Here is a 25289-nt window from a genome sequence, read left to right as displayed (position 1 = left end):
TCTGAAACACAAATTCTAACCCTTTTGAGGAGCTTTAAACTGCCACATTCATTCCCAGTTCAAAAGCTTAGTTTTGCCTCTGTAGTTTTCCTCTAGTGCAACCAGCCAGGCCCTTCAATAAAGAGATTGTAGAAAAGCATCTGGGGAGAAATCTCTAAGCGTGGTTTGAATAATAATTGCTCTCAGAATGAAGCTTTTACTTGCAGAGCTCAGCAAGTCCACATGTGGACCATGCTTTCTTACTGCTTTACTCCAAGCAGGCTTAACAGACTCTCCTGTACCAGAAACCAAAATGTTCTTCAAGCTCTTCTAGGCAGCAGTGCAGCAAGATACTTGAAGACAGTGGGACTACTTGTGTTCTTATGATTAGGCACATGCTTAAGTACCTTGCTCAACTAAGTCCTTTACACAGAGCTGGGTTCTCTGTTATATTTTGTGTGCAGAAAATAATTTGGCAATGGGAAAACTGCCAGGTGACTTTGTGGACTAGCCAACACTGGAGATACTCAAACTCGTCTTGACCTGAAATCAATACTGCTGTGATGCAAGGGGTTGAAGTACATGGCCCGTCAGAAGTCCCAGATGAGTTGGGCACTGTTCTCTTGCCAAATAATGCATTTAAAAAAATCTTTCTTTCCCTAGTTATGAAAGCTGGAGATGTGGTCTCTGTATACTCTGATATTGAAGGGAAGTGTAAAAGAGGAGCCAAAGAATTTCTGGGAACCAAAGTTTTTATTGGAAATGGGATTTCTGAATTGAGTCGCAGTGATATCTTCAGTTCAAGTGGCTCACTCAAGTAAGTGCATAGTAACTGCAATGAAGATTAAGAAACTACATTTATTTCCTTTTTTGAGAAAAAAAAGTTAGGAATTTAGAAATATTCTGTAATACACATAAAGGCAGATTGTGGCTTTGAATGAGATGCTATGTTGGAGGCATGTGAGAAGGGACATTAAGGCAGTGGGAGCTTTGGGAAGAATTCTGGCTGACTCCGTAAAAATTCCTTCTGGGCTTCACAGGAGTGCACATTACAACAGCTGTTCTATGACCCCCTTGAAAGGGTGAAGCATGCACTTCCTCCACCTGATGAAGAAGAGAGAGAGCATTTTGGGACACTGACTCCCCGCCCTAGTAAAGAGGGCTGTAATCTAGATTTCAAGGGGGCAGGTGACAAAAGTCTGGGTATAAAACAAGGTGACCTTAACAGAGGTGCTGAAAGTTAGCAGGGATCGGGGGAATGGCAAATTACAATAGGGTCATAGGAGTAACGAGGGAGAACAGTGGGGGAGTCTGCACATCTTAGATGACTATACACAAATGCAAGAACTATGGGGAATAAACAGGAAGAACTGGAAGTCTTAATACACAAGCAAAAAAGACTTGGTGGGATAAATCTCATGACTGGAATATTGGGGAAAAAAGGATATAGCTTGTTCAGGAAAGATAGGCTGGGGGAAAAAGGGAGGACGCATTGCATTGTACCCATTAAGAATGTACCCACTTGTTCTGAGGTCCAATAGGAGGTTAGAGACAGGCCAGTGGAAAGTTTCTAAGTGAAGATAAAAGAGGGGGAAAACAGTCCAACAAATCAGGGGGAGGAGGTGGATGAGGTATTTCTAGAACAAACAACGGAAAGATCCAAAAAAGATGATCTGGTATCAATGAGGACTTTTACCACCTAGATATCCTTTGGAAAAGTAATATGGCAAAACACAATGTCCAGTAAGTTCTTGGAATGTGTTGGCAACAACTTGTTTTAGATGGTGGGTAAGTAAGCAGGAGCACTGTCATTTTAGACTTGATTTTGACAAACAGAGTATTAGTTGTGAAGGTGGAAGGCAACTTAGGTGAAAGTGATCATGATGTGATAGGCTTCCTGATTATAAGGAAAGGAAGTGAGTGAGAGCCGCAGAATAAGGACAATTAATTAAAAAAACCCCATACTTTAGCAAACTCAGAGAACTAGTAGATAAGGTCCCATGGAAAGCAAATATAAGGCAAAACAGTCCAGGACAGCAGGCAGTTTCTTAAAGGCACAACTATCCCAATGAAAAGGAAATATAGAAGAGAAGTGGTTCATATGGCTGCATCAGCTCTTTAATGACTTGAAAATCAAAAAGGAATCCTACAAAAAGTGGAAATGGACAAATTGCTAAGGGGGAATATGAAATAATAGCACAAGCATGTGGGGACAAAAATCATAAAGGCTAAGGCACAAGATGAGTTACACCTAACAAGGGACATAAAAGGCAATAAAAAGAGGTTCTATAAATATATTAGCAACAAGAGAAAGATGAAGGAAAGAGTAGGTCCTCCATTTAGAAGAGAAGGAGAGCTAGTAATGGACAACATTAAGAAGGTTGAGGTGTTTAGTGTCTATTTTGCTTGTTTTCTCCAAAATAGTTAATTGTGACCAGATGCTTAACACAATATTAACAACCAGGGAGACGGAACACACTCTAGAATAAAGAAAGAATAGGTTAAATAATATTTAGATAAGTTAGTCTTGATGAAATTCACCCAGTACTAGCTGAAGTAATCTCAGAACAATTAGTGATCATTTTTGAGAACAGTTGGAGGAGGGGCGATGTTTCAGAGGACAGGAGAAAGGTACTGTTTGCCTGCTTTCAGAAGAGGAACAAAGATGACTTGGGGCATTATAGACTAGTCAGTATAACTTTGATATTTGGAAAGATACTAGAACACAATATTAATCAATTTGTAAGCACCTAGAGGATAATAGGGTTATATGTAATAACCAATTTGGATTTGTCAGGAAAAAATCTTGCCAACCAATCTAATTTCCCTTTTTTGAGAGGGCTAGAGGCTGACTGAATGGGAAAAATAGTAGACATGATATATCTTGATTTTAGTACGGCTTTTGACACTGTCTTACATGACATTCTCATAAGCAAACGAGAGAAATGTGGTCTAGATGAAATTACTATAAAGTGGGTGAACAACTGATTGGAAAAACTTTACTCAAAGAGTAGTTATCAATGGCTTGTTGTCAGACTGAAAGTACATATCTAGTGGGTCTCACAGGGGTCTGTGCTTGGCTTGGTACTCATACTATTTAGTATTTTTATTAATGAGTTGGAGTGGAGAGTATTATAAAATTTGCAGCTGGGATGGGTCCATAGCACTTTGGAGAACAGGATTAGAATTCAAAACGATCAGGGCAAATTGGAGAATTGGTCTGAAAATCAACAAGAGGAAATTCCGTAAAGAAGTGCAAAGTACTACACTTCAGATGAGTAACTACAAAATGGGGAATAACTAGTTAGGTGGTAATACTGCTGAAAAGGATATCTGAGGGTTATAGAAAATCACAAATGTGATGCAGTTGCAAAGAAAGCTAATATAATTCTGGACTGTATTAACAGGAGTGTCATATCTAAGAAACAGAAGTGAATTGTTCTACTTTATATGGCTCTGGTAAGGCCTCAATTGAAGTATTGTGTCCAGTGTGAACAAACTGGAAAGAGTCCAGAAAAGAACAACGAAAATGATCAGTGTTAGAAAACTTGACCTATGAGGAAAGGTTTAAAAAAAACTGGGTGTGTTTAGTCTTGAGAAAAGATGACTGAGGTGGGAGCTGATAAGTCTTCAGATCTGTTAAGGGGTTCTGTAAAGAGGATTGTCCTCTGTGTCCATTGAAGGTAGGACAAGAAGTATGGCTTAATTTGCAGCAAGGGAGATTTAGGTTAGATATTAGGGAAAAGTTTCTAACTATAAAGATAGGTAAGTACTGGAATAGGATACTAAGGGAGATTGTGGAATTACCATCGTTGTTTTTTAAGAACAACTTAGACCAGTGGTTCTCAAACTTTTGAGCAACCTGAGGACCCCCATTTTGATTTAAAAAATTTTGTGGACCCTCAAGAGCCCCGCTCAGCCTCAGGCCCCACCCCCACTCCAACCCTTCCCCTAAGGTCCTACCCCATCTCTTCTTGCCCTTGCTCTACCCCTGCCCCTCCTCTTCCCCGCCGCTTTCTACCTTCTCCCCTGAGCATGCCCCATCCCCGCCCCTCTCCCTTCCTCCAGCGCCTCCTGCACCCCAGCTGTTCCCCAGTGTGAAGGAGGCACTGGGAGGGAGAGGGAGAAGTTGATCAGTAGGGCCAGCGGCCCTGTACATGATTCCGCCCCCTTCCCTTCTTGACCGGTCATTCTGTTTCACTCCCTTCAGCCAGGTGCAAGCAGGCTGTATAATTGCCTCCTGGTACTGATAACTAGTTGCCACACATTCCATTCTTTCCATCTGGCCTGTGGGGTTAATTAAAGTCTAAACATGGAAGCGGTTCGGGCAAGCAGAGGCCTGATACAGGGAGCCTTCGTTGGAACTGTTGTTTTCCACCCTTCTGTCAACACTGGGCCATGCCTGGTGACACCAACAAGTACTTGGTTCTGCCTCAGCTCAAAGGATTCTACTAAATGACCTCTCAAGATCCCTTCCAGCCAGGGGTGAGCTGGAGCCGGTTCGCACAAACCGGTTGTTAAATTTAGAAGTGGTTTTAGAACCGCTTGTTAACTGGCTTCCCTGCCAGGGAAGCTTTGATGGGCTCTGGCTGGGAAGGTGTAATTCCTCCTCCCGGCCGCCATGGGGCGCCGTGCTGCGCTGCGGGAGGCATGTGAGCTGCCTCCTGGCCCTGTTGCTGCTGCTGCTGCTACTCTGACCTCTGTCACTGGGGTTTCTGCTGCTGCCTGGTGGGTCCCCTGCTGCGTTCTGCTGCTCGGGCTGCTCCCAGCCGCTCTCCCCATGTGAGTGTCTGCACCCCTCCCCCCGCCGCAGCCAGCCCCCGTCACCCTGCCCGCAGCCCCCTGTCTGCACCCCCTGCCCTGCCACCCCATTGCACCCCATCTGCACCCCCTGCCCTGCCTCCCCCCCATCTGCACCCCCTGCCCGCAGCCAGCCCCCGTCTGCACCCCCTGCTTGCAGCCAGTCCCTGCCGCACCTCCTGCTCTGCCACCCCCCATTGCATCCTTGCCCCCCCGTCTGCACCCCCTGCCCGCAGCCCCCCTTCTGCACCCCCTGCCCGCAGCCAGCCCCCGTCTGCACCCCCTGCTTGCAGCCAGCCCCTGCCGCACCTCCTGCCCTGCCACCCCCCTGCCCACAGCCACCCCCCATTGCACCCCCTGCCTCCCCGCCCGCAGCCCCTGCCTGCAGCCACCCCCTGCTCCCAGCTGCTCTTCCTGTGTGAGTGTCTGCACCCCCCCGCTCCCCCCCTGCCCGCAGCCTCTGCCGCCCCAGCCAGCCCCTGTCTGCACCCCCTGGCCAGAGCCAGCTCCTGCCATCCATCCTGCCACATCCCGTGCCTCCTGCCACAGCCCCTGCCAGCCCCTGCCACCCTCCCCCACCCGCAGCCAGCCCTTGCCACCCCCCCCACCATCCGTCCTGCCCACAGCCAGCTGCTCCCTGCCCTCCCCTGCCCAGAGCCAGCCCCTGCCCACAGCCAGCCCCTGCCATCCGTCCTGCCACAGCCCCTGCCATCCCTCATGCCCCCTGCCACAGCCCATGCCACCCCGCTTGCCTCCTGCCACAGTCCCGGCCTGCAGCCAGCCCCTGCCACCCCTCCGCCCCCTGCGCGCAGCCCCTGTCCGCAGCCAGCCCTTGCCACCCCCCTGGCCCCTGCCACAGCCCCTTTCCCCGCCACAGATTGTCTGCACCACCTGCCCACAGCCAGCCCCTGTCTGCACCGTGTCACACTCCCTGCCTCCAGCTAACCCTGCCCCACGCCCCTGTCTGCAGCCAGCCCCATGTCCACTGGTGCCCTGCAGTTCTCAGGGCACTAACCCTGCACACCTGCTTCAATGAGGAGGGGCAGGGAGCAGCTGGGACCCACACATGTGCACACCCTAGGGTGACCAGACAGCAAGTGTGAAAAATCGGGACAGGGGTGAGGGGTAATAGGAGCCTATATAAGAAAAAGACCCAAAAATTGAGACTGTCCCTATAAAATTGGGACATCTGGTCACCCTAGCACACCCCAAGGGAGTGGCAGGGACACACACATGTGAAACGGAGCTCATTTCTAGTTCAGGCCCATCTTTTAAAAAAAGAACTTTAGGTAGGGTTAACATACATCTGTATTTTCCCAGAGATGTCAGGCTTTTAGGTTCTTAAATCGCTGTCTGGGTGGTAAATTTTAAAAATTCCTCCCGGGAAAATATGGACATATGGTAACCCTATTGGTACAAAAAATCCATACTGTGGCACATCCCTTAAATCAGAACTTTTTATAGGGAACCGGTTGTTAAGATTTTAGCAGCTCATCACTGCTTCCAGCCTTACATTGGGTCAGCCCTGCCATGGCCCTTCCCACCCACTCAGCTTTTTGGGAAGCTAATGCTTCTGGTTTGCCAGTGGGATTGTGCCCTCCCATCGAGAGAGGCACAGGAGGCATGGAAAGCTCCTTGTGTCCTTTCTTCCACTTGCACATTTGTGCAGAGCTAAGATAGCCACCATCCTGGTCCTAAATTGTGCTATGTTAATGCTTTTGTAGCAGCTAGCCCAAAGGAGCCTTGATGCTGACCAGGGTTTGTAGGTGCTACCATAGTATAAATATTTATTAATGTTAATAATTAATAATAATAATAATAATCAGTTGCAGGATGGGTTGTAGATACTGATTTAGTGAATTCTGAAGACATTATTGGTTGGAAAACAAATGGATTTATTTTAACTAGCATTTGACAGTGTCACATTGAATTTTGCCAGATTAATAAGCAGGATGCAGCTTTGATAAACTGTCCTACTGCAACCGCTGTGTTTACTTCAGTTTGGCCAGAAATGCAGTCTCACCCTTTTCCACCACCTTCCAACACAGATGTTTTCACTTTTAAAAGAGCTGTATTTTAGGTTGAGTATCTTTAATTAAATCTGTTATAACACTATTTGCCAAAGTATTTGTTATCTTCAAGCATGCTTGGCTTCTCCATTTTTGGTGTCAAAGAAAGTGATTTGGGGTTTTTCCCTCCAGGTCTAGAAACTTGACCTATGAGAGAAGATTGAAAATATTGGGTTTGTTTAGTCTGGAGAAGAGAAGACTGAGAGGGGTCATAACAGTTTTCAAGTACATAAAAGGTTGTTTTAAGGAGGAAAAATTGTTCTTCTTAACCTCTGAGGATAGGACAAGTAAGCAGTTTTCATTGCAGCAAGAGCAGTTTAGGTTGGACATTAAGAAAAACTCCCTAACTGTAAGGGTAGCTAAGCACTGGAATAAATTGCCTAGGGAGGTTGTGGAATCTCCATCATTGGAGATTTTTAAGAGCAGGTTAGACAAACACCTTTCAAGGATGGTCTAGATCGGGGCAGGCAAACTTTTTGGCCTGAGGGCCTCATCGGGTTTCAGAAATTGTATGGAGGGCCGGTTAAGGGAGGGGGTTGTGGCTCAGCCCCCCCGCCCCCCCATCTGCGCCCCCCCCCCCCGGGACTCCTGCTCCATCCAACTCCCCCTGTTCCCTGATGGGCACCCCCCCCAGGACCCCTTCCCTGTCCACCACCCCCCACTCCCTGTCCCCTGACTGCCCCCGGAACCTCTGCTCCTGACTGCCACCCGCTACCCCATCCAACCCCCCTCCTTCCTGACTGCCCTCCCAGGACCCCTGGCCCACCCAACCACCCCTTTTCCCTGTCCCCTGACTGCCTCCGGAACCCCTGCCCCTGACTGCCCCCTGCCACCCCATCCAACCCTTCCTCTCATTCCTGACTGCCCCCCGCAGGACTCCTGCCCCCATTCAACCCCACTGTTCCCCACCCTCTGACCGCCCCTGAACTCCCCTGCCTTCTATCCAACCCCAGCCCGCTCCCTGCCCCCTTACTGCGCTGCCTGGAGCACTGGTGGCTGGCAGCATGATAGCCGGACTGCCCAGCTGGAGCCAGCCATGCTGTCGCCACCGCGCAGCACAGAGCAACGGGTCAGGCCGAGCTCTGCAGCTGCGCTGCCCCAGAAGTTCACAGCCCCGCCGCCCAGAGGATTGCGCTAGCGGCGGAGCGAGCTGAGGCTGTGGGGGAGGGGGAACAGCACGGGAGGGGTTGGGGGCTAGCCTCCCAGGCCAGGAGCTCAGGGGCCAGGCAGGAGGGTCCTGTTGCGGGCCGGATGTGGCCCACGGGCCATAGTTTGCCCACCTCTGGTCTACATAATATTTAGTCCTGCCATGAGTGCAGGGGACTGGACTAGATGACCTCTCAATGTCCCTTCCAGTCCTATGATTCTCCTGCTCACATTCTTCTTTCAGCTTTTTAGAGTTTCTCAGATGTGCATATTAATAAATAATAGTAGTAAAACTTAGCATTTGTACAGCACTTCACATTTTTAAGTCATTGATCAGATATTAATTAATCCTCACGACACTGCTACAAACTAAGTAAATTAGTAGTATGCCAGTTTTACACGAGGAAACCATTCTTTCTTGGCTATTTTTTAATGCGCAAAATATAAAGGAATATTTTCTTTACTTTTCAGATCACCCATTTGGTGAATCCAATGTGATGACATTGCAAAGAGTATTCATTAGCTTGGGTTATAAAAATTGTAAAAGGTTTATTTTATTTGAGTTGATTTTTATGTATTTTCACTTATACAAAATTCTGTTCACAGTTACATAAGTATAACCCTGATGTCTTAAGAGGAATGTGTCTCTTTATCTTAATATCAATATTGCTGAAAAACAAAAAGCAGACCATCACTGCCAAAATAGTATCAATTGTGTCACTCAGAAATTTTCTGAATGTCTTGTGAAAAAGTGATTATTAAGAGAACAAAAGAATATTTCCATGGAAAAATGTAATTTTAGAACTTTAGAACAGAGCAGATAATTTAGTGGATTCAGATTTAATGTGAGTTTCTTGCTTTTCAGAGGAATAGGTGTAAGAATGACAGACCCAGTCTACCGTAGTCCTTCGTTGGACAATGTGCTGTCCAGTTATTTGTTTTTGCAGGTAAGTGCATTACTAAAATAGAGCTGTACAGTTTTCAGAAGAATAAATATCCTTCAAGTGGTTCATTAGAACTCTAAAGGGTTTCCATTTTCAGAGTGCTTCCATAACACCCATTTCAATACTTTCTTCATGGAATTTGGATATAGATAGAATATAGATCTGAAAAAAAGCACTGTGTAAGCTTGAAAGCTTGTCTTTAATCAACAGCGCTTGATCCAAAAAAAGATCTCTCACCCACCTTGACTCCCCAATAGACAGAATAAAGCATTTACAAGTATCTGTTTCAGACGTACTGAAACTGATTGTCTGTGACTTTAAAGAGATCCATTAAAAAAAAAAAAATATATATATATATATATATATATACACACACACACACATACTCTTTTTGCACAGCTTCACATCTTCCAGGCAGTGCTTTCAGCTTCTGTTGGAATCTACGTACGAGCTCTTGTGTTTAGTCTGGAATCTGAGTCTCTTATCACATAAATTCCTATTGTGGTGATGCAGACTATTCAGTCAGGAGGCTAGCTTCCATTAAAAACAAACCCACCACTTGTTTTGGCCTTTAAAAAAATTCTGCTGTAAACAAAACATATGGAAAGTCTTAAACCAACAAAAGCATTGTGTTCCATATGTAATTCACCGCATTGTACCATATTGCAGAAGTTCCAAAGTGTAAGTGACATCTCATTTGTGAGACTATCTAGTCATAGTGCAGGAGATTTAAGGACTATGTTCCAGCCTGAATTTTTCCATTGTTAGTTTCAATGGGATCTTGTTCTTTTCATATATTGTAGTTTTAAATAAATTCTTACCATCAAATGTATTTAATTTAAAAATATTGTCCTCTTGGTGCTACAGATGAAATATACTTCTGCAGCTTTTAATAATTGGGGAAGATTATTGCTTGGGATTTTTTTTTTAACAAATTATATATAAACTACTACTCATTCAGTGCAATTGGCACACCAGTTTCATGGTGAGATATGGGACGATAAAACTGCAGTCTTTTATTTGTAGATGTTGGTTTGTTTTTTGTTTTAATATGGGGGAGCAAACACTATCTTAGATAAGTAATAATTTTCATTTCTGTTGGTCTAATTACACTCTGCACTTTGACAAAGATCTCAACTAGATTTAGTTCCCAAGCAATTAACACTCTTTCTAATTTTGGTACAGTATTTTACATAAAGATTGTTCTCTAGTTTAAAAACAAAATGAAGATTACTTCTGACATCTTGTTTTAAAAATAAAAGATAAAAATGGTTTCCAATGTGTTTCTCAGTTGCAATGCTAATGTAAAACTTCAGCCCAAATAAACCATCATTCATAGTTGTTCTGCCTTTGATACTCTGAAATTGTTTTCTAATTTTGGTTGTATATTGTATAATCCTCAGATGCTTTAGAAACAATTCAAAACATAGCCAGTGATAGCTGTGTCTGTGCTATGACACTGACAGATCCTGTAGCAGTGCACTATCATTTCTAATTTCTCTGGTAAGAATCAGTCCTCTGTTTGAGTTACTCTAATTTCTATACATCATGGTCCACATTTTCAAGGATCAATCTAATTTTAGAGTTCCCAATTGTGATATTACCCAGGGTACAATCTGGATTGTTGAACAGCTGTGTCCCCTTAATTCTCTAGCCTGTGGTGCCTTTTACACTGCTGTGCAGTCAAAACATCAACTCCTGGCCTGTTCACAAGGCATTCAGCATGCAAATTCACTCCCAGCTAAATACATGAGCACTCTGACCAGTCACTCATGAATTACATACAGGGCGACACCTGTAGTTTCTAGTCTCAGCCTTTTCCCCCAGAAATGTGCATCTTGTACTGGTCAGTAGCCTTCTGAACAGTACAAGCTCATAGAAAATCCATCATTTCATCGAAGGAAAATGATAATGCATCAACCTTATTATCCCAGATTGAGTTTCCCCACATACTTTAACCCAAACAACACGGTTAAGATTAAACAATAAGATAAGTTTATTAACTACAGAATGATTACCGGTAATTACAAAGAAAATAAAAGTAAAATGCAAGCTAATATCTATCTTAACAAGCTAAGTAAACTTAAAAGCAAAAGGTTTTGTCTGACCATATGCTACAGCAGTCTGTACTAACTGAAAAGCCTTCCAGCTAGGACCACCCTTCCCCCAGTTCAGTGATGCTTTTTATCTTTTGAGCATTGTAGCTGCTGTGAGCAGAGATGGGGCGGGGGCGGGGGGAAGAAGAGAGATGAAATGGAGGCCACCATCTCTCATTCTTATACCACTCTCACCTCTTTGAGGATTACCCCCAGCTGGGGTTCAGGCAACAAGCAGTCTCTTGTGGACATGAGGTTTGAACCATTCCCCATGGTGAAATGTAAATTTCTTGTTTATATCTTTCCCCCATTGGGAGAGTGGCCACTTAATTAGGTGATAGTTCTTTAACACCTGGCTGAGTGAGAAACTGGTTTGGACTTGCTTTTCTTAGCTTGGCGTATGTTACAGAAGATACAGAAGAATCCTATAACTTTACATACAATATTGATACACATATTTTACCAAGATAATAATGTTGAGCAGATTGTTTTCAAGGGATACTTTGCAAGGCATACTTTGTATAAAATTTATCATAGTCTTGTAAAAGTGGTGACCATAATAGTAGAGACCATCACACACCTTTAGACACTTGGGGTCTGATTTTCAGAAATGCTAAGTAGCTGCAGCATCCATTGACTTCAGTTAGAGTTGTTGGTATTCAGCATTCTTAGGCCAGGTCTACACTAGGCGTTTAAACCGGTTTTAGGAGCGTAAAACCGATTTAACGCCACACCCGTCCACACTGAGAGGCCCTTTATATCGGTATAAAGGGCACTTTAAACCGGTTTCTGTACTCCTACCTAACGAGAGGAGTACCGCTAATATCGGTATTACCATATCGGATTAGGGTTAGTGTGGCCGCAGATCGACGGTATTGGCCTCCGGGTGGTATCCCACAGTGCACCACTGACCGCTCTGGACAGCAATCTGAACTCAGATGCAGTGGCCAGGTAGACAGGAAAAGCCCCGCGAACATTTGAATATTTCCTGTTTGCCCAGCGTGGAGCTCCGATCAGCACGTGTGGTGATGCAGTTAAAAATCAAAATAAAGAAAGAGCTCCCGCATGGACCAATGCGATGTGATCGCAGTAAGGGCAGGCAAATCTGTTCTATCAGCGCTCCGTTACAGAAGACGATATTCAAAATCATTTTTAAAAAATCTCCAGACAGACGCCATAGCAGGGGCTCAGCGCACTGCTGCATGACAAGCGTAATGGAAAGCCAAAGAATCAAATGGACGCTCATGGACTGGAGGACTCAAGCTATCCCACAGTTCCTGCAGTCTCTGAAAAGTATTTGCATTCTTGGCTGAGCTCCAAATGCTTCTAGGGTCAAACACAGTGTCCGCGGTGGGTCAGGGCATAGCTCGGCAATCTACGCACCCCCCCACCCACTCCCAGAAGTGAAAGGGAAAACAATCCTCTCTTGACTCTTTTACATGTCACCCTATCTTTACTGAATGCTGCAGATAGACATGATGCTGCAGCACTCAACACCAACATCCTTGCTCCCCCCTGCAATGGGTGGCTGATGGTACAATAAGACTGATATCCATTGTCATCATCAGCCTGTTGGCACATGGGGCAGTGCAAAAGGACTGGTAACCATGCAGACTAGCATCCGTTAAGTCGATCAAGGGTGCCTGCCCCTAATTTTTCCTGGTAGATGGTGCAATATGGCTGGTTACCATCCTCATCATAGCAACAGGGGGCTGAGCTCCATCAGCCCCCACCCTTCATGTGTAAAGAAAAGATTCAGTTGCCCCTGGACTAGGAGTGGGATGCTGGGCTCCTCTCCTACACACTGCTTAATGTCCTGGCTGGACTATCATAGCAGCTGGAGGCTGCCTTCCACTCATTTCTCACTAACAAGTGACTGTGTCATCACACAAGTGGGGGGACAATGCTATGGTAGCCCAGGAAGGCTGGGGGAAGAACAGAATGAACAGGTGGGGTTGTTGCAGGAGCACCCCCTGTGAATAGCATACAGCTCATAATTTCTGTAGGATCTGACACAGAGCAGCTGTGCTGTCTGGTTATGATATACAGTGGTTCTCTAGTACACTTGCCCATATTCTAGGCAGGACTGATTCTATTTTTAGATACCAAAAAGGAGGGATTGACTCAGGGAGTCATTCCCAATTTTGGCTTTTGCGCCCCTGGCTAAGAGCAGCCAGGGGCACTTATGACAGCAACAGATGGTGCAGTGCAAAAGGACTGGTAACCATGATCATCTTTTTACCAATTTATGGATTGGTAGATGGTACAGTATGGCTGGTAACCATCTCTGCTGTCATGCAAAAGCAAAAGCATGCTGCTGTGTAGCGCTGCTGAATCGCCTCTGTGAGCGGCATCTAGTACACATACGGTGACAGTCACAAAAGGCAAAACAGGCTCCATGATTGCCATGCTATTGCATCTGCCAGGGCAATCCAGGGAAAAAAGGCGCGAAATGCTTGTCTGCCGTTGCTTTCCCAGAGGAAGGAGTGACTGACGACATTTACCCAGAACCACCCGCGACAATGATTTTTGCCCCATCAGGCACTGGGATCTCAACCCGGAAATTCCAAGGGGTGGGGGAGGCTGCGGGAACTATGGGATAGCTACGGAATAGCTACCCACAGTGCAACGCTCCAGAAGTCGACGCTAGCCTCGGACCATGGACGCACACCACCGATTTAATGTGTTTAGTGTGGCCGCGCGCACTCGATTTTATACAATCTGTTTTACTAAACCGGTTTATGTAAATTCGGAATAATCCCGTAGTGTAGACGAGCCCTTAGAAGATTGGCATCAAATACCAGTACTCTGTCACAGCTGTGTATGTCAATTGGACAATGAAGCATACATGCAATTTTGTTGATTTTTTTTTTCAGATTTTTGTCTGAACTGGAAAACAGTATTTAAAAATATTTACATATAATTTAAGACAGCATATTATTTCTTCTTGGAGTGATTTCTCTGTGGATGCTCCACCTTAGGTGACTGAGCGCCCTGCGCCTCTAGTCGGAAAATTTTGACAGTAGTATCTGGCTGGTCTGCACATGCGCTCTCCCTGTCTGTTGCGGCAGTTGATGACCGCTGCACGGCCACCCTACCTCACCCTCTGCTCAGACCCTTCTCAACTGCCCTTGGTCCGAGTCAGAGCTCCAGCAGTGCCTTCACTTGCTTTACCTCAGAAGTGCTTGTTAGCAGTTTTTGTATATGGTATTAGATTAGTGTTATTAGTACAGTTAGGCTAGTTGGTTAAGACTTTCTATTTGTTTTCTCCCTGTATAAAAAAAAATAAATCTTTCCTTATAACTTCATCCCATCACAGGATATTCTCTTTGAAATGCCAGGATCTCCTGGGTTTAAACATTGTATCTCCTACTGTGAGGTAATTCCTATCTCTGATGGACACTCACAACGTGTGAGGTGCCTGGGGGAAACACATGTACCCCAAAAATGTGCTCATTGCCATAATGCGAAGGCCCTCCCAAGGAAAGCAAGGGACCTCAAACTTAAGCGTATTCTCATGGAGAAGTCCCTCCATCCTGCCTCAGACTCAGGAACACAAACTTCTCCTGGTGACCAATCACCGAAGGTGGCTTCTGACAGGTACCCCTCCTCAACTTCATGCAGGAGGGACGGGTCTCATAAAAGACCTGCAAATAGAAGAGCTTCCACTCCTCTTACCAACCTTGCATCTAAAAAGAAGCCGTGGTAAAGTACCTATGAGTCTGCAGGGACTTATGGTATCGTCAGTACCGTTAAAGCCACAGACCCTAAGCAGAAAGACTGCCCTTTCCACTACGGCAACAGCAGCAACAACAAAATTCTCTGTACGGAGTGCCTCTGCAGTTTCTAAAGCACCGGTGCCACCTCCTGGCTCTCTGCTGCACATCACTGATGCATCAGCACTAAAGCCTCCTAAGTCCTCAGTGCAGTCAACATAGGCACCTATCCCCACAGCGCCGCACTACCTCCCGATACCGCAACAATTCTTGGCACTGCAACAAATGCAAGTACCTCCTCTGGTACCGAGAAAACAGCAGTTCCTTGCACCTAAGGACCTGACAGTGACTCTGGAACCTGAGTCTGCTCTCCTCTGTACTGACACTGTGTCGGTGCTTTCAGCACCACGCACACCACCAGCTGCATCTGCCCTTCAACTCCCCCACCTCCACGCCCCCCGAGGACGACAAGGAGGGGGAACTTTCTTCATCTCAGCATTCCTCTTCCCTGCAGACCAGTATCAGATCTGAGCCACAAGAGCACCCTAGGCACCATCCCAGACCACACATACAGGGGTGGTATGGACACCCATGGAGACCCCCACCTGTGCCTTTCTCACTACAGTGGTCATTCTATGACCTGCAGGCAGCATACAGGCACTATTTTCCCAAGCCACCAAGCAGCAAGGAAATTATATAGACACTCTTCACCAAAGCCAGTAGCACCATCCAACATCTCCCAGGAACAGACTTTTGAGGAAACAGAGCAGGAGTTAGAGCAGGAGGCTTTTCCTGCAGCTAACTCATCTTCCTCATCTGACAAGACCATCATGCCTCTGCCCCCTACTCCCAGATTTCAAACAGTTTCAGGAACTGTTTAAAAGAATAGCCCTCTTAAAGAGGTTATCGAATCTCAGCATAAGCTTTTGGACATATTCCACACATTGACATCATCCAAGATTGCCTTGCCCATAAACGATGCCATTACGGAGCCCGCCATAACCATCTGGAAAACCCGTGTCACAATCCCATCTACGTGTAAGAGGGCGAGCAAAAAAGATTATGTCCCTTCGAAGGGGCTAGAACTTTTATTTTCCCACCCCCAACCAAATTCTCTTCTTAATGAACATAAGAATGGCTGTACTGGGTCAGACCAAAGGTCTATCTAGCCCAGTATCCTGTCTTCCAACAGTGGCCAATGCCAAGTGCCCCAGAGGGAATGAACAGAACAGGTAATCATCAAGTGATCTATCCCTTTTTGTCACCCATTCCCAGCTTCTGGCAAACAGGCTAAGGACACCATCCCTGCCCATCTTAGCTAATAGCCATTGATTAACCTATCTTCCATGAATTTATCTAGTTCTTTTTTGAACCTTGTTAGAGTCTTGGCCTTCACAACATCCTCTGGTAAAGAGTTCCATAGGTTGACAATGTGTTGTGTGGAAAAAATACTTCCTTTTTGTTTGTTTTAAGCCTGCTGCCTATTAATTTCATTTGGTGGCCCCTAGCTCTTGTGTTATGAGAAGGAGTAAATAACACTTCTTTACTGTCTCCACACCGGTCATGATTTTATAAACCTGTATCATATCTCCCCTTAGTCGTCTCTTATCCAAGATGAAAAGTCCCAGTTTTATTAATCTCTCCTCATGAGGCAACATTATTCCAGGTCCACACCTTATCATAAGGAGTGGAAAAGGCTGGATTTACTTGTCCACAAGGCCTACTCTTCAGCAACATTACAGTTTAGAATTGCCAATTATGAAGCTCTCTTGGCAAAGTATGACCACACAACATATTCAAAATTAGCAGACTTTATTGAATTTATACCAGAGGAAAAGAGAGAGCAGTTTACGTTGCTCATTTCTGAAGGCCACCTTCTATGTCGAACATCCCTTCAGGCAACATTGGATTCTGCTAACACTGCGAGGACAATTGCAACTGCCATCGTAATGCACCGGGCCTCCTAGCTGTACCTGTCGGGGTTTCCAAGGGAGGTGCAATCAGCAGCAGACGACCTTCCTTTTGAAGGTCTGAAGCTGTGTGCCCGCAAGATTGACAAGTCACTTCACTCCTTAAAGGATGTGAGAGTCACTCTTAGGTCTCTAGGCATTTATACACCTGCAACAAAATACAAACAGGGCAAGTATTACACGTCATAACGTCTTTGGCTCTGTACACACAGAACCAGAGACAGTATGATCCTCAAAGACATAGGCAAAGACCACCCAAACGAAGATCAAATTCTTCACAGCCGTCCACATCACAGCAACCCACCTCCAAAAACCAAATCTGAAGATTTGGTCGTGGGATTGACAGACCTCCCCCAACTATTGTTGCTAATTCCACACTCCACCAACCATCTGTTTACGGACTATCTGGTACCATTCTGTCCATGCTGGCGTATTTATCACGTCTGACAAATGGGTACTAGAGATCATCAAGACCAGCTATTCCATCCAGTTCCTCTCCATCCTCCCTCCCCGCCCCTCTTCAGCGGATCCCTCTCACGAGTCACTCTTGAGGCAGGAAACAGAACACCTTCTGCAACTAGGCATGGTAGAACCAGTGCCAGTACAACACAGCGGGAAAGGCTTCTATTCCCATTATTTTTTAACACAGAAAGGAATGGAGACCCATTCTTGACCTCAGGAAACTAAACAAATTTATCAAAACACAACATTTCAGGATGGTGACTTTAGCAACAATATTTCCTTCTTTGGAATGACCTGCAAGATGCTTATTTTCATGTCACCATGCACCCAACACACAGGCGATTCCTCTGATTTGTACTGGGACAGGACCACTTCCAATACACGGTACTACCCTTTGGTTTCTCCATGGCCCCTCTAATGTTTTCCAAAATTTTAGCAGTGGTGGCGGCCCACCTGAGCAAGCAAGAGGTCATGATCTACCCATATTTAGACTATTGTCTAATCAAGGCTCACACTCGAGAAGAAGCCATCAAAGCCATGCAAAAGACAATGTCACTTTTCATAGATCTCAGTCTACAAATAAACCTTCAAAAGTCAATGCTAACACTAGTTCAACAACTGGACTTTATTGGGGCCCACCTAAACTCTATAGAGGCAAAAGCATCACTACCACCTCAGAGAGTCGTTGCCCTGACAGACTTGATTGATACCATGATACACAGTCTACAAGTATCTGCTAGGACCTGCCGTTGTCTACTAGGTCACATGGTGGCAACCACATAAGTCGTAAATCAGTGGTTCTCAAACTTTTGTACTGGTGACCCCTTTCACATGGCAAGCCTCTGAGTGCGACCCCCCTTGTAAATTAAAAACACTTTTTTTTTTATTTAACATTATTATAAATGGTGGCGGCGAAGCAGGGTTTCGGGTGGAGGCTAACAGATCGCAAGCCCTGCTGTAATAACCTCGCGACCCCCAGTTTGAGAACCTCTGTCATAAATCATGCCAGACTACGCATGCGCTGCCTGCAAGCTTGGCTCAGGATAGTATACATCCCACACAAACACAGACTGAACAAACTCCTAAGCATGCCAATTAAGGTCAAGGACTCGTTACAGCAGTGGACACACCTGTACAATGTGTGCACAGGTGTCCCCTTCCTACACCTCCCCTTCCACCCCTAAATGATCATTACAACTGATGCTTCCCTACTAGGATGGGGTGCCCACTTAGACAGCCTCACAGCACAGGTCAGGTGGTCTCCTTTGGAATCAACACTTTACATGAACATTCTGGAACTGCAAACAGTTTGTAATGCCTGTGTGCACTTCATGCCTCTAGTTGAAAACAAAGCCATACAGGTCATGGCGGACAATGTGACCTGCATGTTCCACATAAACCAACAGGGAGGAGTGAGAATGTACTCCCTATGTACAGAGGCCAAAAAGTTGTGGACGTTGTGCATCCGACACAACATTAACATATCAGCCACCTACCGGGATCTCAGAACATCACAGTGGATGCTCTAATCTGAAAGTTCACGCATGACAATGAGAGGGAAATAGATACCTCTGTGACCCAGAACATATTTCAAAGATGTGGGTTTCCCTATTTGCCACAAGCTGGAACAAATGTCCAACGTTTTGCTCCGGAGTGGGTCTGAAACCAAAATCCAGAGGAGATGTGTTTTTCATTCAATGGGACGCACCTCTCCTGCATGCCTTCCCACTCATCCCTCTACTGCCCAGAGTCACACAAGATCAGATCTGATCAAGCCAAAGTCATCCTGGTTAGCTCCAGCATCCCCAGGCAAACATGGTATCCATACCTACAACAGTCAGCATGCCCACTGCAAGTCCTTCCACTTTTTCCAAATCTGCTCTCTTAGGATGCAGGCCAAACTCAAATGGACAATTGCACGCTCAATATACCTCCACAAATGAAGAAATTCTGTCCATGGTGTCTAAACAAACAAATGGAAGCCACCAATTCTACCCTGCCCATAGTCTTGGACTACATACTTTACTTTAAGAAATCACGTCTCAATGAATTCATTACAAGTACATCTGGCAGCAATTACAACCTTGCACCACAAGGTGGATGACTTTTTGATCTTTGCACACCCAACTACAAAAAGAATCCTGCAGGGTGTTTGTAACCTCTACCCAGAACCTAGAGCCCCAACTGCTCTGTGGGACCTCACCTTAGTGCTTTGATCTCTGACAACTACTGCATTCGAACCTCTGGCTATGTGTTCACTATTACATCTTTCCATGAAAGTAGCCTTTCTAGTAGTCATCACATCAGTGAGGCGTGTTGGAGAAATAGGGGCCTTTATGGCAGACCCACCATATACAATTTTTCTTAATAATAAGGTCACTCTGAAACCCTACCCTAAATTCTTGCCTAAAGTCTTTTCTTCATTCCACCTCAAGTGACCCATCCATCTTCCCACATTCTTCCCTAAACCTCATAAGGATAGGCAAGAGGTGACATTTCACACTCTGGATGTCAGAAGGGCACTAGTCTTTTATCTAGAATGGACCAAGCTGTTCAGAAAAACTCCTAAGCTGTTCCTCTCCACCGCGGAACGCTCCAAAGGCGAACCCATTTCTAAGCAGACTTTTCAAATGGATTTCAGGCTGCATCCAGCTCTGCTACTGTCAACATGGCTACAACCCCCTTCACAGGTCAGAACACACTCCACAAGAGCAGTAGCCACATCAGTAGCCTTCTTGAATGACGTGCCTTTTAATGTCATATGCAAAGCAGGTACTTGGGCATCACCCCATACATTCATACAACACTATGCATCTGACACTCGGCTGGGACACACGGTCCTATCGTCCATTCAGATTTAACTCTGATCCCCTCCTTCCACCTGAGGTGCAGTGTTCTAAAGTAGAGCACCCACAGGGACATCACTCGAAGAAGAAGAAGAGAGGGTTACTCACCTTGTGCAGTAACTGAGGTTCTTCAAGATGTGTGTCCCTGTGGGTGCTCCTCTACTCTCCCTCCGCCCCTCTACTTTTGGAGTTCTAATTAGTCCTCTGCGGTAGAGAGGGAACTGAGCAGGGGCAGGGGTGGCTGCACAGCGCTAATCAACTGCCACAACAGGCACAAGACGGGGAGAGCACATGTGTGGCCCAGCCAGGTACTGCTGTCGAAATTCTCTGATTAGAGGTGCAGAGTGCTCAGTCACCTAAAGTGGAGCACCCACGGGACACACATCTCGAAGAACCTCAGTTACTGCACAAGGTGAGTAACCCTCTCTACTCCCCAGTGCATGTGCTCTGTTAATACAGTGCAAAGCTTGCTTGCAAGTACCTTAGATCATGTGTTTGAGATCTAATATGTTAGCATTGGAGCTCTAGCTTTGGAGCTGTAATTTACATTTGTAAAAAAATTAAATTTCAGTTAGTATTCAGATTAAGGAATGTGATTAGCTAATCTACAAACACCTTGTCTCTACCAAAACAAGCTGCATGTCTGTCTCCTTCCTGGTCTCTCTGAGCATGCCCCATCATGTCAGGCTTCTTGCCTTCCCCTGTCTTCAGGCGGAATTCCACTGTTCTCCCACTCCATACCAGGCCCTGGGCTACTGTACCTTGTGTATCAACTGTGCTTGTTCAGAAGCTCTGACTCTGGTTCTTCCCTTGTGATCAGTGGTATATATAGTGACCAGAGAGCCACCTTAAACCCAAAGGATTGTTTATTTTACCAGTAGGAACAAAACTTTTAGAGAAAAGGGATTTTAAAACAAACAGTATACACACAAATCTTCCTTGTCTATAGGCTTGCTATTCCTGAGGGTGGCCTAGGCAGATCTAACTTCTTCAGGCACTTCAGTGGGTGCTGGCTGTAAGCTGAGTGGCTCAACAGCTCCTCAACTAGCCTCCCAGCTATAGAGAAAGGGGCTTTTCTACACATGCAGCACTGCAGATGCACTGGTGCACCTGTCCCACTACAGCACTTCTGGTGAAGATGCCCTATGCTGATGGAAGAGAGCTCTCCTGTCGATATAATAAAACAACCTCTGCAGTCCACGGTTTACTCCGGCGCTTATGTCGGTGTAACTTCTGTTGCTCAGGTGTGTGGTTTATTTACACCCCTTGAGCAACATAAATTATGCTCACATAATCTGTAGTGTAGACATAGTCTAAGGCACTTTTTATCCAGTCAGAGTTCCTTTGTTTCTGTCAGATCCTGGGTTTCAGCCCTGCTTCTCAAAATCAGATCAGTAGGCTCTGCAGGAGATTGAGGCTGATTGAGACTCCAGAGCTAAGGATTCTGCCATTGTCCCATACCAACCCTCAAATGTTTGCTGAGGGATGTTTTATTTTGAGCCATTATTCTGCTTCCTAGTTGCTTTCTTTACAGCCCTTCATTAAGCTAAACAAATACATTCATACAGTAAACCCCCTTAATGACCAGGTCAACATGGTATTACAGGGCAGCTCCACATTAGTCACAATATCGTCCTCTTTTATTTAGTTTTATAGTTGCCTTAGTCAGTCATAAATCCCCAGGAAATGCCCAGCGCCTCAATTGTTAATGTTTAAGTTTAGGAGAAAAGCAACCAGAGACGTAAAGTGACAGTGAAAGGTATACACTTAATATGAAGTATTTAAATTGAAATTATTTAAGCTCTGTAATGGAGAGAGCAACAAAAATATGAGTGCCTTCACTACATTTGTCATCCCTGAAACAAGACTGTTTTAAAGCACTAATTCAACCTTTTTTGTTTTAATGATAGAACTTGCCCTCTGCAGTTGTAAGCCATGTTTTAAACCCTCAGCCAGGAGAGAGAATTCTGGACATGTGTGCTGCACCTGGGGGAAAAACAACCCATCTTGCAACATTAATGCATGATCAGGTAAGAAAAGTCATTGAGCATCTATTATCTCAGTAAGGAAGGTTTGACCTGCATTTCATTAGCATGGCTCACTTCGCTTATCTATTGATATCCAATGATAACATAAAATAGAAAACCATTAATGTTTGAATATGCTGCTTACTTTGCAGCATGTCAGAATTATTGAAATAAATACAGGTCTGTCTTTTCACATAGTCACTTATTACAAATAGAACCTTATTTGCCTCAAACTAACTCATCTGGTTTTAGTGGACATTTGTGACCAAAGTTTTATAAAAAGTGTTCTAATCTTTGTTTAGCAAAAGCATTGATAATGTGTAGGGCAGTGTCGAGGAATGTACAAAAGCCTTGAAGCTGAGGATGTATGGGAAGCATATTGAGTTATTTCTAAAGTGCCATAAGACTCCACAACTTTTTACAAAACACAGAAAGACAAGGAGTTTTTGCCCTAAGGAGTTTTTCAGTCTAGGAGACAAGTAAAATACAATATAAATAGGGCTTCTGATTTTAACAGATTAACACTATTAAAACACCCCAATGCAAATCAATAAATCACTGTTTATCCAATAGACACTGGAAATGACTACTTGTATCTAATGGGTGGTCTACACAGATCAGTAATGCTGAGTAGAGGGGTGTGATTTCTAAAGCATACTCATGTGTTGTACATTATTTGATCTATGTAGACCCTGCTGGCATGCACTAAAGATTCCCTGGTGAGCTTTAATGTATAATGCAGTTTGAAACGATACTGTATTAAAGCACACTCATTGTTCTTTGAGTGATTGCACATGTGCATTCCCCTTTTGGTATGTGTGCATCCTGAGCACAGTCATTGAAAATTTTTCCTTTTGGGCGACTTGAACACCATCTGCTGCTGTGCACCACTGTACACCTTAAAGGGCCCAGCTGCCCGATAGTTCCTTCTTCTTCTCATGATGGTCATTGGAATCACTTGGCTTGCCTTAGCAAGTGCTCTTAATATTTGTGTTCATTGTAAATCGTAGATAGTTTTATAGATAAGTGGTTTGCAACCTTTTCTCTGCTGCAGCACACCTTTAATTATTTTGAGGCACACCACCATATTGTCTCCAAATGAAGTTTGCCTCTTATTGTCTCAGTTTAAGCTGTTTACCACCCTTGCCATTCACAGTCTGTACAATACAGTTAATTATGTTAAATCTAACATCAATAACTATATTGTACAGACTGTGACAAGTATTTTCAGTTGACTCTCACATTCACACCTACAAGATGCCAAATAAAAAAAATGTTTTATTATATGATGAACAACAAATAATACAAAAGTTGTACCAATCAAGAAACCTCAACTAACAATATTATATATCAAGATTTATGGTATTACCTTTTCATCTTTGAAGCACTTCTTTTTTTGTATGGCTTTGGAAGTGAGCAGCATCAAATGCCTAACTCCAGGTCAGAGATCCAAGCCTAGCACTATCTGATGTGGAATGGAACTCCAAAATGCTGCCTTGAATTCAATGAATAGAGCAGTGATGCATGGTGAGATTCACAGTCTGTGATGAGTGACCACAAATTATATAAAAAAATAAAAATAACAAAACAAACTTTTAATGAGACAGCCGAGCTTGTCTTGGTGTCTTGAAGTAACTTTTCTCCTCCTCCTCCTTCTTCTCCATCGTCTCCTTGAAGATGCAGACATGTATTCCAAATAGACGACTAGCAAGCAGTAGCCCCATCCAGAGGTGGGGCTCAGAATCTGAGTAAGGATCACAGGACCATTCATCTAACATTAGCATCTGCTCTGGAAACACCATATAGCAAGGGGAGGGTGCACAGACTCATTTAATCCTGGGAGCAAATGTTGACAATACCACCCTGAACTCTTGTTCCACAGACTTCAGACACTCTCTGTTTGTTCTTGATGTAAGTCAGGCTTGGAAAACTTAACTGGCACAGATATGTTGTTGAAAAGGGCAGCAGAATGGAGATAGCATGGTCAGAGATTACAGGATATTCGCCTCCCACTTCAACCAGAAAGAGTCCAATGGTGTGACATCAACCTTTATTTTCGAAGTGTGAACCATTTTAATTTGGCAAGCTGACCTTGAGCCATTATTGCCACATTCTTAGCGCTTTGCATTGCTAAAGAACTTCAAGGATCTTCGACCCAGTGGAAATCTTCTATATTAATTGAAGGAAAATATTAAATAACATTTTCTTCCTGACTTTCCAAATACTCACAAACGTTGTTAAATATTAGAAAGCTACCAAAGCTGCTTACATTCATAATGGAGGCATTTTTCTATTTGGTCTTGTCAATCAGGGGTCTCGTCAAAGCAGTCCTCTATCCAGCATGTCCTGGACTATCTATTGCACCTAAAACAGCAGGGATTAGCGATTTCTTTTATCGAAGTTCAGCTGGCAACAATATCAGCTTTCCATCTTCATGTGGATAACCATTCTGTATTTTTTGGTGATATGACATTCAGATTTGTGAAGGCCCAGGAAAAGTCGTACCCTCAAATAAGAGAACCTGTCCCTCCTAGGACTTGAACCTAGTTTTGTGAAAGCTCATAGGGCCACTGTTTTACCCTTCAGCAATGTGCTTCTTACTACACCTGTCTCTAAAAGTGGCTTTCTGATAGCTATTGCTTCAGCCAGGCGGGTGGTCAAAATGCATGCTCTGACATCTGAATGGCCTTATACAAGCTTTTTTAAGGATAAGGTGTACTTGTGCTCTCATCTGAGATTTATCTCTGAAGTGGTATCTAATTTTCATATTATCCAGTCAACTAACTTACCCCTCTGCATTGGAGTTGTCTGGCAAGAAGGAACTGAGGGCACTAAAGGTAGCCCTTTACCTGCATGCAGGGGCACACAGCTGCAGAGGGTGCTCAAGCTGCCCAAACAGGTACCACTAAGGGAAAAAGTTCCAATGACTGTGCACAGGGTGCATGCACACCAAGAGTGGAATGGGCATGTGCAACACACCTTAAAGAACAGCAATTAAAAAAGGCTAGTAATTGATGTGGGAAAATGGATCAGATGGAACAGGCTGTGGAGGCATTGTGAGTGCTTAATATTTGAAAGGCGTAGTGAAAGTTGTATGTTTGACAATAGGAGAAAGTCTATTACATGTGAAAGGGATGCATGAAATTTAACAGTTGGAGGAAGACAAAGGAGAAAACACACAAAAGCACTATGTCCTTCCAGAAAAAGTATATGGAGAGAGGTGTAAGGACTTAC

General features: G+C 44.6%; 1 protein-coding gene across 4 annotated transcripts in view; it reads left to right on the top strand.

Annotated features, from left to right (window-relative positions):
- The window catches only part of NSUN6 (NOP2/Sun RNA methyltransferase 6), a 47486-nt gene that overhangs the window by 10731 nt on the left and 11466 nt on the right, over positions 1-25289 (top strand). For all 4 annotated transcript variants that reach the window (XM_045004871.1, XM_045004868.1, XM_045004869.1 and 1 more), the window contains exons 6-8: positions 643-796; positions 8860-8941; positions 21939-22058. In XM_045004871.1, coding sequence (XP_044860806.1) covers positions 643-796; positions 8860-8941; positions 21939-22058 — 356 coding nt within the window. The remainder of the gene's footprint in view (positions 1-642; positions 797-8859; positions 8942-21938; positions 22059-25289) is intronic.

Source organism: Mauremys mutica, chromosome 2 (assembly GCF_020497125.1).
Source record: "Mauremys mutica isolate MM-2020 ecotype Southern chromosome 2, ASM2049712v1, whole genome shotgun sequence".
Taxonomy (NCBI): domain Eukaryota; kingdom Metazoa; phylum Chordata; order Testudines; family Geoemydidae; genus Mauremys; species Mauremys mutica.
Note: the sequence above shows the minus strand (reverse complement) of the source record. Positions and strands in the feature narration are given on the sequence as shown.